Source organism: Lampetra fluviatilis, unplaced genomic scaffold, assembly GCF_964198595.1.
Source record: "Lampetra fluviatilis unplaced genomic scaffold, kcLamFluv1.1 SCAFFOLD_780, whole genome shotgun sequence".
Taxonomy (NCBI): Eukaryota; Metazoa; Chordata; class Hyperoartia; order Petromyzontiformes; family Petromyzontidae; genus Lampetra; species Lampetra fluviatilis.
In genome coordinates this window covers 1-15,529 of record NW_027620869.1, presented here as the reverse complement: position 1 = coordinate 15,529, position 15,529 = coordinate 1, and the positions used below count along the sequence as shown (strand labels likewise).

At 59.2% G+C, this 15,529-nt stretch overlaps 1 protein-coding gene across 1 annotated transcript in view; it reads right to left on the bottom strand.

Moving 5' to 3' along the window:
- LOC144954459 (serine/threonine-protein kinase mTOR-like) overlaps nt 1-15,057 on the bottom strand; it is a gene marked incomplete at both ends in the record, with an annotated part of 46,243 nt that extends 31,186 nt beyond the window's left edge. The window contains 4 exons of the mRNA XM_078884961.1: nt 1,388-1,535; nt 3,695-3,830; nt 11,534-11,708; nt 14,923-15,057. Of these exons, the coding sequence (XP_078741087.1) occupies nt 1,388-1,535; nt 3,695-3,830; nt 11,534-11,708; nt 14,923-15,057 (594 nt within the window). The remainder of the gene's footprint in view (nt 1-1,387; nt 1,536-3,694; nt 3,831-11,533; nt 11,709-14,922) is intronic.
- Nucleotides 15,058-15,529: the final 472 nt, after the last annotated feature.

The following is a 15,529-nucleotide window of genomic DNA, read 5'->3' as shown; positions in this document are numbered from 1 at the left end:
CACTCACCCGCCCACTCACCATCTGACTCACCCGCCCACTCACCCGCCCACTCACCAGCCCACTCACCCGCCCACTCACCATCTGACTCACCCGCCCACTCACCCGCCCACTCACCATCTGACTCACCCGCCCACTCACCCGCCCACTCACCATCTGACTCACCCGCCCACTCACCCGCCCACTCACCCGCTCACTCACCATCTGACTCACCCGCTCACTCACCCGTCCACTCACCCGCCCACACACCATCTGACTCACCCGCCCACTCACCCGCCCACTCACCCGCCCACTCACCCACCCACTCACCCGCCCACTCACCCGCCCACTCACCATCTGACTCACCCGCTCACTCACCCGTCCACTCACCCGCCCACTCACCCGCCCACTCACCATCTGACTCACCCGCCCACTCACCCGCCCACTCACCATCTGACTCACCCGCCCACTCACCAGCCCACTCACCCGCCCACTCACCCACCCACTCACCCACCCACTCACCCGCCCACTCACCATCTGACTCACCCGCCCACTCACCCACCCACCCACTCACCCGCCCACTCACCCGCCCACTCACCCGCCCACTCACCATCTGACTCACCCGCCCACTCACCCGCCCACTCACCCACCCACTCACCATCTGACTCACCCGCCCACTCACCCGCCCACTCACCAGCCCACTCACCCGCCCACTCACCATCTGACTCACCCGCCCACTCACCAGCCCACTCACCCGCCCACTCACCCACCCACTCACCCGCCCACTCACCCACCCACTCACCCACCCACTCACCCGCCCACTCACCATCTGACTCACCCGCCCACTCACCCACCCACCCACTCACCCGCCCACTCACCCGCCCACTCACCATCTGACTCACCCGCCCACTCACCCGCCCACTCACCCGCCCACTCACCATCTGACTCACCCGCCCACTCACCCGCCCACTCACCAGCCCACTCACCCGCCCACTCACCATCTGACTCACCCGCCCACTCACCCGCCCACTCACCATCTGACTCACCCGCCCACTCACCCGCCCACTCACCATCTGACTCACCCGCCCACTCACCCGCCCACTCACCCGCTCACTCACCATCTGACTCACCCGCTCACTCACCCGTCCACTCACCCGCCCACACACCATCTGACTCACCCGCCCACTCACCCGCCCACTCACCCGCCCACTCACCCACCCACTCACCCGCCCACTCACCCGCCCACTCACCATCTGACTCACCCGCTCACTCACCCGTCCACTCACCCGCCCACTCACCCGCCCACTCACCATCTGACTCACCCGCCCACTCACCCGCCCACTCACCATCTGACTCACCCGCCCACTCACCCGCCCACTCACTCACCATCTGACTCACCCGCTCACTCACCCGCAGCATGATGCGGTGCTCAATGTTGAGGAGAATCTTTTTCTTGTCGCGGTAGTCCCGGATGAGGGCGTGCAGCGTGTCGCAGTGCGGCACCCACCCAATGAGCCCCGAGTTGGTGGACAGGGGGATCACGGCGTAGCGCTGGATACTGGGAGGGGTGGGATGGGTCGCACACGGAGAGAGACAGGGTGGTGGGCGAGTGGGTGGGTGGGTGGGTGGGTGGGCGAGTGGGTGGGTGGGTGGGTGAGTGGGTGGGTGAGTGGGTGAGTGGGTGGGCGGGTGGGTGGGTGGGTGAGTGGGTGGGCGAGTGGGTGGGTGAGTGAGTGGGTGGGCGGGTGAGTGGGTGGGCGGGTGAGTGGGTGGGTGGGTGGGTGAGTGGGTGGGATGGGTAGCACACGGAGAGAGACAGGGTGGTGGGCGAGTGGGTGGGTGGGTGGGATGGGTAGCACACGGAGACACAGAGACAGGGTGGTGGGCGAGTGGGTGGGTGGGTGGGTGGGTGGGCGGGTGAGTGGGTGGGTGGGTGGGTGAGTGGGTGGGATGGGTAGCACACGGAGAGAGACAGGGTGGTGGGTGAGTGGGTGGGTGAGTGGGTGGGTGGGTGGGTGAGTGGGTGGGTGGGTGAGTGAGTGGGTGGGTGGGCGGGTGAGTGGGTGGGCGGGTGAGTGGGTGGGTGGGTGAGTGAGTGGGTGGGCGGGTGAGTGGGTGGGTGAGTGGGTGAGTGAGTGGGTGGGTGAGTGAGTGAGCGGGTGGGTGAGTGAGTGGGTGGGTGGGTGAGTGGGTGGGCGGGTGAGTGGGTGGGTGAGTGGGTGAGTGAGTGGGTGGGTGAGTGGGTGGGTGAGTGAGTGGGTGGGTGGGTGGGTGAGTGGGTGGGTGGGTGAGTGGGTGGGTGAGTGGGTGGGTGGGTGAGTGAGTGGGTGGGCGAGTGAGCGAGTGAGCGGCCGAGTGAATGAGTGAGTGGGTGAGTAAGTGAGCGAGCGGGCGGGTGAGCGAGCGGGCGGGCGAGTGAGCGAGTGGGCAAGTGAGTGAGCGGGCGAGTGAGCGGGCGAGCGAGTGAGCGAGTGGGCGAGTGAGTGAGCGGGCGAGCGACCGACCCACCGACCCACCGACTGACCTCAGGCTCTTGCGCATGGAGGCTGGGTCGTTGGCTAGCAGCGTGTTGACCAGGCCAAACAGCTGCATGACCCTCTCACCCTGCCTCAAGTCCTCGTGGCGAGGGAGTGAGCGAGTGGGCGAGCGAGTGAGCGAGTGGGCGAGCGAGCGAGCGAGTGAGTGAGTGAGTGAGTGAGCGGGTGGGCGAGTGAGCGAGTGAGCGGCCGAGTGAATGAGTGAGTGGGTGAGTAAGTGAGCAAGTGGGTGGGCGAGTGAGTGAGTGAGCGAGCGAGCGGGCGGGTGAGCGAGCGGGCGGGCGAGTGAGCGAGTGGGCAAGTGAGCGAGTGGGCGAGTGAGTGAGCGGGCGAGCGACCGACCCACCGACCGACCTCAAGTTCTTGCGCATGGAGGCTGGGTCGTTGGCTAGCAGCGTGTTGACCAGGCCAAACAGCTGCATGACCCTCTCATCCTGCCTCAAGTCCTCGTGGCGAGGGAGTGAGCGAGTGGGCGAGCGAGTGAGCGAGTGGGCGAGCGAGTGAGTGAGTGAGTGAGTGAGCGGGTGGGCGAGTGAGCGGCCGAGTGAATGAGTGAGTGGGTGAGTAAGTGAGCGAGTGGGTGGGCGAGTGAGTGAGTGAGTGAGCGAGCGCGCGGGCGGGTGAGCGAGCGGGCGGGCGGGCGAGTGAGCAAGTGGGCAAGTGAGCGAGTGGGCGAGTGAGTGAGCGGGTGAGCGAGCGACCGACCCACCGACCCACCGACTGACCTCAAGTTCTTGCGCATGGAGGCTGGGTCGTTGGCTAGCAGCGTGTTGACCAGGCCAAACAGCTGCATGACCCTCTCATCCTGCCTCAAGTCCTCGTGGCGAGGGAGTGAGCGAGTGGGCGAGTGGGCGAGCGAGTGAGCGAGTGGGCGAGCGAGTGAGTGAGTGGGCGAGCGAGCGAGCGAGTGGGCGAGTGAGTGGGCGAGTGAGTGAGCGGGGGGGCGAGCGAGTGAGCGAGTGGGCGAGCGAGTGAGTGAGTGAGCGGGTGGGCGAGTGAGCGGCCGAGTGAATGAGTGAGTGGGTGAGTAAGTGAGCGAGTGGGTGGGCGAGTGAGTGAGTGAGTGAGCGAGCGAGCGGGCGGGTGAGTGAGCGGGCGGGCGAGTGAGCGAGTGGGCAAGTGAGCGAGTGGGCGAGCGAGTGAGCGGGCGAGCGACCGACCCACCGACCCACCGACTGACCTCAAGTTCTTGCGCATGGAGGCCGGGTCGTTGGCTAGCAGCGTGTTGACCAGGCCAAACAGCTGCATGACCCTCTCATCCTGCCTCAAGTCCTCGTGACCCTTAAGCAGGAACATGAACTCGTGCCCGTTGCTGCCTGCGATGGGGGGGGGGGGGGCGCGAACCAACGGACAAGGCAAAGGTCCCCCAGGTAGCCTCCGGAAAGGGGGGCGGGGTGAGCTTGCGAAGTTTCTGATTGGAGGTGATGACCTGCAGGGCTGAGGCGATGCAGCTCTCTGTCCTCACCACTCACTCACCACTCACTCACACACACACTCACCCACTCACTCACTCACCCACTCACTCACACACACACTCACCACTCACTCACACACACACTCACCCACTCACTCACCACTCACTCACACACACACTCACCCACTCTCTCACTCACTCACTCACACACACACTCACCCACTCACTCACCACTCACTCACACACACACTCACCCACTCTCTCACTCACTCACTCACACACACACTCACCCACTCACTCACCACTCACTCACACACACACTCACCCACTCACTCACCACTCACTCACACACACACTCACCCACTCTCTCACCCACTCACTCACACACACACTCACCCACTCACTCACCACTCACTCACACACACACACACACTCACCCACTCACTCACCCACTCACTCACACACACACTCACCCACTCACTCACCCACTCACTCACACACACACTCACCCACTCACTCACCACTCACTCACACACACACACACACTCACCCACTCACTCACCCACTCACTCACACACACACTCACCCACTCACTCACCCACTCACTCACACACACACTCACCCACTCACTCACTCACCACTCACTCACACACACACACTCACCCACTCACTCACCCACTCACTCACACACACACTCACCCACTCACTCACACACACACTCACCCACTCACTCACCCACTCACTCACACACACACTCACCCACTCACTCACCCACTCACTCACACACACACTCACCCACTCACTCACCCACTCACTCACACACACACTCACCCACTCACTCACCACTCACTCACACACACACTCACCCACTCACTCACCACTCACTCACACACACACTCACCCACTCACTCACCACTCACTCACCACTCACTCACACACACACTCACCCACTCACTCACCACTCACTCACACACACACACTCACCCACTCACTCACCACTCACTCACACACACACTCACCCACTCACTCACCACTCACTCACACACACACACACTCACCCACTCACTCACCACTCACTCACACACCACACTCACCCACTCACTCACCACTCACTCACACACACACTCACCCACTCACTCACCCACTCACTCACACACACACTCACCCACTCACTCACCACTCACTCACACACACACTCACCCCACTCACTCACCACTCACTCACACACACACTCACCCACTCACACACACACTCACCCACTCACTCACCACTCACTCACACACACACTCACCCACTCACTCACCACTCACTCACACACACACTCACCCACTCACTCACCCACTCACTCACACACACACACTCACCCCACTCACTCACACACACTCACACACTCACCCACTCACTCACCCACTCACTCACACACACACACACACTCACCCCTCACTCACCACTCACTCACACACACACACACTCACCCACTCACTCACCACTCACTCACACACACACTCACCCACTCACTCACCCACTCACTCACACACACACTCACCCACTCACTCACCCACTCACTCACACACACACTCACCCACTCACTCACCCACTCACTCACACACACACTCACCCACTCACTCACCACTCACTCACACACACACTCACCCACACACTCACCCACTCACTCACCCACTCACTCACACACACACTCACCCACTCACTCACTCACCCACTCACTCACACACACACTCACCCACTCACTCACCACTCACTCACTCACTCACTCACACACACACTCACCCACTCACTCACCACTCACTCACTCACTCACCACTCACTCACCACTCACTCACACACACACTCACCCACTCACTCACCCACTCACTCACTCACTCACCACTCACTCACCACTCACTCACTCACTCACCCACTCACTCACACACACACTCACCCACTCACTCACCCACTCACTCACACACACACTCACCCACTCACTCACCACTCACTCACTCACTCACTCACCACTCACTCACCACTCACTCACACACACACTCACCCACTCACTCACCACTCACTCACACACACACTCACCCACTCACTCACCACTCACTCACACACACACACACACACTCACCCACTCACTCACCACTCACTCACACACACACACACTCACCCACTCACTCACCACTCACTCACACACACACTCACCCACTCACTCACCACTCACTCACACACACACTCACCCACTCACTCACCCACTCACTCACACACACACTCACCCACTCACTCACCACTCACTCACACACACACTCACCCCACTCACTCACCACTCACTCACCACACACACTCACCCACTCACTCACACACACACACACTCACCCACTCACTCACCACTCACTCACACACACACTCACCCACTCACTCACCACTCACTCACACACACACTCACCCACTCACTCACCACTCACTCACACACACACACTCACCCACTCACTCACACACTCACTCACCCACTCACTCACCCACTCACTCACCCACTCACTCACCAACTCACTCACACACACACTCACCCACTCACTCACACACTCACTCACACACACACACACTCACCCACTCACTCACCCACTCACTCACCCACTCACTCACCACTCACTCACACACACACTCACCCACTCACTCACCACTCACTCACACACACACTCACCCACTCACTCACCCACTCACTCACCCACTCACTCACCCACACACTCACCCACTCACCCACCACTTACTCACCACTCACTCACCCACTCACTCACCACTCACTCACACACACACTCACCCACTCACTCACCACTCACTCACCCACTCACTCACCCACTCACTCACCACTCACTCACACACACACTCACCCACTCACTCACCACTCACTCACACACACACTCACCCACTCACTCACACACACACTCACCCACTCACTCACCACTCACTCACACACACACTCACCCACTCACTCACACACACACACACTCACCCACTCACTCACCACTCACTCACACACACACTCACCCACTCACTCACCACTCACTCACACACACACTCACCCACACACTCACCCACTCACTCACACACACACTCACACACACACTCACCCACTCACTCACCACTCACTCACACACACACTCACACACACACACCACCACTCACCCACTCACCTCACCACCACTCACTCACACACACACTCACCACTCACTCACCACTCACTCACACACACACTCACCCCACTCACCCCACTCACTCACACACACCTCACCACTCACTCACCACTCACTCACACACACACTCACCCACTCACTCACACACCACACACTCACCCACTCACACACACACTCACCCACTCACTCACCACTCACTCACACACACACTCACCCACTCACTCACCACTCACTCACACACACACTCACCCACTCACTCACCACTCACTCACACACACACTCACCCCACTCACTCACCACTCACTCACACACACACTCACCCACTCACTCACCACTCACTCACACACACACTCACCCACACACTCACCCACTCACTCACCCACTCACTCACACACCACCCACTCACTCACTCACCCACTCACTCACACACACACTCACCCACTCACTCACCACTCACTCACTCACTCACTCACACACACACTCACCCACTCACTCACCACTCACTCACTCACTCACCACTCACTCACCACTCACTCACACACACACTCACCCACTCACTCACCCACTCACTCACTCACCACTCACTCACCACTCACTCACTCACTCACTCACCCACTCACTCACCCACTCACTCACACACACACTCACCCACTCACTCACCCACTCACTCACACACACACTCACCCACTCACTCACCACTCACTCACTCACTCACACTCACTCACCACTCACTCACACACACACTCACCCACTCACTCACCCACTCACCACTCACTCACACACACACTCACCCACTCACTCACCACTCACTCACACACACACACACACACTCACCCACTCACTCACCACTCACTCACACACACACACACTCACCCACTCACTCACCACTCACACACACACTCACCCACTCACTCACCACTCACTCACACACACACTCACCCACTCACTCACCCACTCACTCACACACACACTCACCCACTCACTCACCACTCACTCACACACACACTCACCCACTCACTCACCACTCACTCACACACACACTCACCCACTCACTCACACACACACACACTCACCCACTCACTCACCACTCACTCACACACACACTCACCCACTCACTCACCACTCACTCACACACACACTCACCCACTCACTCACCACTCACTCACACACACACACTCACCCACTCACTCACACACTCACTCACCCACTCACTCACCCACTCACTCACCCACTCACTCACCTACTCACTCACACACACACTCACCCACTCACTCACCACTCACTCACACACACACACACTCACCCACTCACTCACCCACTCACTCACCCACTCACTCACCACTCACTCACACACACACTCACCCACTCACTCACCACTCACTCACACACACACTCACCCACTCACTCACCCACTCACTCACCCACTCACTCACCCACACACTCACCCACTCACCCACCACTTACTCACCCACTCACTCACCCACTCACTCACCACTCACTCACACACACACTCACCCACTCACTCACCACTCACTCACCCACTCACTCACCCACTCACTCACCACTCACTCACACACACACTCACCCACTCACTCACCACTCACTCACACACACACTCACCCACTCACTCACACACACACTCACCCACTCACTCACCACTCACTCACACACACACTCACCCACTCACTCACACACACACACACTCACCCACTCACTCACCACTCACTCACACACACACTCACCCACTCACTCACCACTCACTCACACACACACTCACCCACTCACTCACCACTCACTCACCCACTCACTCACCCACTCACTCACCACTCACTCACACACACACTCACCCACTCACTCACCACTCACTCACACACACACTCACCCACTCACTCACCACTCACACACACACTCACCCACTCACTCACCACTCACTCACACACACACTCACCCACTCACTCACACACACACTCACCCACTCACTCACCACTCACACACACACTCACTCACCCACTCACTCGCTCACTCACACACACACTCACCCACTCACCCACTCACCTAACCACCTAACCACCCACTCACTCACTATCTCACTCACCCACTCACCTACCACTCACTCACTCATTCACTCACTCACTCACTCACCTACTCACCTGCTGACACACTCACCCACTCACCTACTCACCTAATCACCAGCTCATTCATCCACTTACTCACCCAACCGCCCACCCACTCACTCACCCACTCACTCACCTAACCATCCACTCACCCACTCACCCACTATCTCACTCACCCACTCACCTACCACTCTCTCACTCACTCACCCACTCACTCACCTACTACTCTCTCACTAACCCACCCACTCACCCACCCTCACCCCCACGCTCACCCATGATGGTGAGCTTGCGAGGCCTCTGCTTGGAGGTGATGACCTGCAGCGCTGAGGCGACGCTCTCTATCCTCACCACTCACCCACCACTCACTCACTCACCCACCCACCCACTCACTCACTCACTCACTCACCCACTCACTCACTCACCCACCACTCACTCACCCACCACTCACTCACTCACTCACCCACTCACCTACTCACCCACTCACCCACCCACCCACTCACCCAACCACTCATTCATCCACCCACCCACCCAACCACCACTCACTCTCTCACTCACTCACTCACCCACTCACTCACTCACTCACTCACCCACTCACTCACCCACCACTCACTCACCCACCACTCACTCACTCACCCACTCACCTACTCACCCACTCACCCACCCACCCACTCACCCAACCACTCATTCATCCACCCACCCACCCAACCACCCACTTACTCACCCACTCACTCACTCACCCACTCACTCACCCACCACTCACTCACTCACCCACTCACCTACTCACCCACTCACTCACCCACTCACTCTCTCACCCACCCAACCACCAAGTCACTCACTATCTCACTCTCCCACTAACACACTCACCTACTCACCCACTCACCCACTCACCCACTCACCTACCACTCTCTCACTCACTCACCCACTCACTCACTCTCTCACTCACCCAATCTCTCACTCACCCACTCACCCACTCACCCAATCTCTCACTCACCCACTCACTCACCCACTCACCTACCACTCTCTCACCCACTCTCTCACTCACTCTCTCACTCACCCACTCACCCAATCTCTCACTCACTCACCACTCACCCACTCTCTCACTCACCCACACACCCACCCTCACCCCCACGCTCACCCATGATGGTGAGCTTGCGAGGCCTCTGCTTGGAGGTGATGACCTGCAGCGCTGAGGCGACGCTCTCTATCCTCACCACTCACCCACCACTCACTCACTCACCCACTCACCCACTCACCCACTCTCTCACTCACTCTCTCACTCACCCACTCACTCACTCACCCACTCACCTACTCACCCACCACTCTCTCACTCTCTCACCCACCCACTCACTCACTCAGCCACTCACCTACTCACCCACTCTCTCACTCACTCTCTCACTCACTCTCTCACTCACCCACTCACCCACCCACTCACCCACCCACCCACTCACTCACTCACTCACTCACCCACTCACCCACTAACACACTCACCACTCACTCACTCACCTACTCACCCACCCACCCACTCACCCAACCACTCACTCACTATCTCACTCTCCCACTAACACACTCACCTACTCACCCACTCACTCACTCACCCACTCACCTGCTCACCCACTCTCTCACTCACTCTCTCACTCACCAACTCACTCACTCAGCCACTCACCTACTCACCCACCACTCTCTCACTCTCTCACCCACCCACTCACTCACTCAGCCACTCACCTACTCACCCACTCTCTCACTCACTCTCTCACTCACCCACTCACTCACTCACCCACTCACCCACTCACTCACCCACTCTCTCACTCACCCACTCACCCACTCACTCACCCCCACGCTCACCCATGATGGTGAGCTTGCGAGGCCTCTGCTTGGAGGTGATGACCTGCAGCGCTGAGGCGACGCTCTCTATCCTCACCACTCACCCACCACTCACTCACTCACCCACCCACCCACTCACTCACTCACTCACTCACTCACCCACTCACTCACTCACCCACCACTCACTCACCCACTCACCTACTCACCCACTCACCCACCCACCCACTCACCCAACCACTCATTCATCCACCCACCCACCCAACCACCACTCACTCTCTCACTCACTCACTCACCCACTCACTCACTCACCCACTCTCTCACTCACTCTCTCACTCACCAACTCACTCACTCAGCCACTCACCTACTCACCCACCACTCTCTCACTCTCTCACCCACCCACTCACTCACTCAGCCACTCACCTACTCACCCACTCTCTCACTCACTCTCTCACTCACCCACTCACTCACCCACTCACTCACTCACTCACCCATGATGGTGAGCTTGCGAGGCCTCTGCTTGGAGGTGATGACCTGCAGGGCTGAGGCGACGCTCTCTATCCTGACCACCGCCTGATTTGGGTCGTACGTCCCCGGCACGGCGAGCTCAAGGTCACGGCACATCAGCAGCTTGGGAGAGACGTACTGCAGCTCCAGCGAGGTCAGCTGGAGGTCACGGGGGGGTCACAGGAGTCATTGGAGGTCATTGGGGTTCACGGCGGCCGTGTGGGTGGGTGGGTGGGGTTCACGGTGGTCGTGTGGGTGGGTGGGGTTCACTGTGGCCGTGTGGGTGGGTGGGGTTCACGGTGGTCGTGTGGGTGGGTGGGGTTCACTGTGGCCGTGTGGGTGGGTGGGTGGGGTTCACTGTGGCCGTGTGGGTGGGTGGGGTTCACTGTGGCCGTGTGGGTGGGTGGGGTTCACGGTGGTCGTGTGGGTGGGTGGGGTTCACTGTGGCCGTGTGGGTGGGTGGGTGGGGTTCACTGTGGCCGTGTGGGTGGGTGGGGTTCACTGTGGCCGTGTGGGTGGGTGGGGTTCACGGTGGTCGTGTGGGTGGGTGGGGTTCACTGTGGCCGTGTGGGTGGGTGGGTGGGGTTCACTGTGGCCGTGTGGGTGGGTGGGGTTCACGATGGCCGTGTGGGTGGGTGGGGTTCACTATGGCCGTGTGGGTGGGTGGGGTTCACGGTGGCCGTGTGGGTGGGTGGGGTTCACTGTGGCCGTGTGGGTGGGTGGGGTTCACTGTGGTCGTGTGGGTGGGTGGGGTTCACTGTGGCCGTGTGGGTGGGTGGGTGGGGTTCACTGTGGCCGTGTGGGTGGGTGGGGTTCACGATGGCCGTGTGGGTGGGTGGGGTTCACTGTGGCCGTGTGGGTGGGTGGGGTTCACTGTGGCCGTGTGGGTGGGTGGGGTTCACTGTGGCCGTGTGGGTGGGTGGGGTTCACTGTGGCCGTGTGGGTGGGTGGGGTTCACGGTGGTCGTGTGGGTGGGTGGGGTTCACTGTGGCCGTGTGGGTGGGTGGGTGGGGTTCACTGTGGCCGTGTGGGTGGGTGGGGTTCACGATGGCCGTGTGGGTGGGTGGGGTTCACTGTGGCCGTGTGGGTGGGTGGGGTTCACTGTGGCCGTGTGGGTGGGTGGGGTTCACGGCGGCCGTGTGGGTGGGTGGGGTTCACTGTGGCCGTGTGGGTGGGTGGGGTTCACTGTGGCCGTGTGGGTGGGTGGGGTTCACGATGGCCGTGTGGGTGGGTGGGGTTCACTGTGGCCGTGTGGGTGGGTGGGGTTCACTGTGGCCGTGTGGGTGGGTGGGGTTCACTGTGGCCGTGGGGGTGGGTGGGGTACACGATGGCCGTGTGGGTGGGTGGGGTTCACTGTGGCCGTGTGGGTGGGTGGGGTTCACTGTGGCCGTGTGGGTGGGTGGGGTTCACGATGGCCGTGTGGGTGGGTGGGGTTCACTGTGGCCGTGTGGGTGGGTGGGGTTCACTGTGGCCGTGTGGGTGGGTGGGGTTCACTGTGGCCGTGGGGGTGGGTGGGGTTCACTGTGGCCGTGTGGGTGGGTGGGGTTCACTGTGGCCGTGTGGGTGGGTCTCTCTGTGAGTCTCTGTGAGTCTCTGTGAGTCTCTCTGTGAGTCTCTGTGTCAGTCTCTGTGTGAGTCTCTCTGAGTCTCTCTGAGTCTCTGTGAGAGTCTCGGTGAGTCTCTGTGAGTCTCTGTGTGAGTCTGTGAGTCTCTGTGAGTCTCTGTGAGTCTCTGTGAGTCTCTCTGTGAGTCTCTGTGTGAGTCTCTCTGAGTCTCTCTGAGTCTCTGTGTGTCTCTGCGAGTCTGTGAGTCTCTGTGAGTCTCTGTGTGAGTCTCTGTGAGTCTCTGTGAGTCTCTGTGTGAGTCTCTGTGAGTCTCTGTGAGTCTCTGTGAGTCTCTGTGAGTCTCTGTGAGTCTCTGTGTGAGTCTCTGTGAGTCTCTGTGAGTCTCTGTGGGTCTCTGTGTGTCTCTGTGTGAGTCTCTGTGAGTCTCTGTGAGTCTCTGTGGGTTTCTGTGAGTCTCTGTGAGTCTCTGTGAGTCTCTGTGGGTCTCTGTGTGTCTCTGTGTGAGTCTCTGTGAGTCTCTGTGGGTCTCTGTGTGTCTCTGTGTGTCTCTGTGTGAGTCTCTGTGAGTCTCTGTGAGTCTCTGTGGGTTTCTGTGAGTCTCTGTGTGAGTCTCTGTGAGTCTCTGTGAGTCTCTGTGAGTCTCTGTGTGAGTCTCTGTGAGTCTCTGTGAGTCTCTGTGGGTTTCTGTGAGTCTCTGTGTGAGTCTCTGTGAGTCTCTGTGAGTCTCTGTGGGTTTCTGTGAGTCTCTGTGTGAGTCTCTGTGAGTCTCTGTGAGTCTCTGTGAGTCTCTGTGTGAGTCTCTGTGAGTCTCTGTGAGTCTCTGTGTGTGTCTCGGTGAGTCTCTGTGAGTCTCTGTGGGTCTCTGTGTGTGTCTCTGTGAGTCTCTGTGAGTCTCTGTGTGAGTCTCTGTGAGTCTCTGTGTGAGTCTCTGTGAGTCTCTGTGAGTCTCTGTGAGTCTCTGTGAGTCTCTGTGAGTCTCTGTGGGTTTCTGTGAGTCTCTGTGTGAGTCTCTGTGAGTCTCTGTGAGTCTCTGTGGGTCTCTGTGTGTGTCTCGGTGAGTCTCTGTGAGTCTCTGTGGGTCTCTGTGTGAGTCTCTGTGAGTCTCTGTGAGTCTCTGTGAGTCTCTGTGAGTCTCTGTGAGTCTCTGTGGGTTTCTGTGAGTCTCTGTGTGAGTCTCTGTGAGTCTCTGTGGGTTTCTGTGAGTCTCTGTGTGAGTCTCTGTGAGTCTCTGTGAGTCTCTGTGAGTCTCTCAGTCTCTGTGAGTCTCTGTGTGAGTCTCTGTGAGTCTCTGTGAGTCTCTCAGTCTCTGTGAGTCTCTGTGAGTCTCTGTGGGTTTCTGTGAGTCTCTGTGTGAGTCTCTGTGAGTCTCTGTGAGTCTCTGTGGGTCTCTGTGTGTGTCTCTGTGAGTCTCTGTGTGTGTCTCTGTGAGTCTCTGTGGGTCTCTGTGTGTGTCTCTGTGAGTCTCTGTGGGTCTCTGTGAGTCTCTGTGTGAGTCTCTGTGTGTGTCTCTGTGAGTCTCTGTGTGTGTCTCTGTGAGTCTCTGTGGGTCTCTGTGAGTCTCTGTGAGTCTCTGTGGGTCTCTGTGTGTGTCTCTGTGAGTCTCTGTGGGTCTCTGTGAGTCTCTGTGAGTCTCTGTGGGTCTCTGTGTGTGTCTCTGTGAGTCTCTGTGGGTCTCTGTGAGTCTCTGTGTGAGTCTCTGTGTGTGTCTCTGTGAGTCTCTGTGAGTCTCTGTGAGTCTCTGTGAGAGTCTCGGTGAGTCTCTGTGAGTCTCTGTGTGAGTCTGTGAGTCTCTGTGTGAGTCTGTTTACCTGTGGAAGCTGTTTGGAGACGCGGCGGAACACGTGGTAGTAGAGGTCCCATGCCTGAGTGAGATCCTTCTGGTTGCCCGACCTCATGAACTTGCGACACCAATCCTGGGCCTCCATGAGGTCGCGGCCATACGCCTACACAGGGGACAGGGGCAGGGGGAGTTCAGGAGGATACAGAACTGAGACGGTCATGCAGAGACTCACTCGCTCACTCACTCACTCGCTCACTCATCCAACCATCCACTCACTCACTCACGCACTCACTTCGCTCACTCACTCATCCAACCATCCACTCACTCACTCACGCACTCACCCGCTCACCCACTCATCCACCCACCCACCCACTCACCCACCCACTCACCCACCCACCGACTCACCCACCCACCCACTCACTACACAGTGGACAGCAGGGGGAGGGGGGGAGTTCAGGAGGATACAGAACTGAGACGGTCATGCAGAGACTCACCCACTCACCCACTCACCCACCCACCCATTCACCCACCCACCCACTCACCCACTCACCCACCCACCCATTCACCCACCCACCCATTCACCCACTCACCCACTCACCCACTCACCAACTCACCCACCCTCCCACCAACCCACT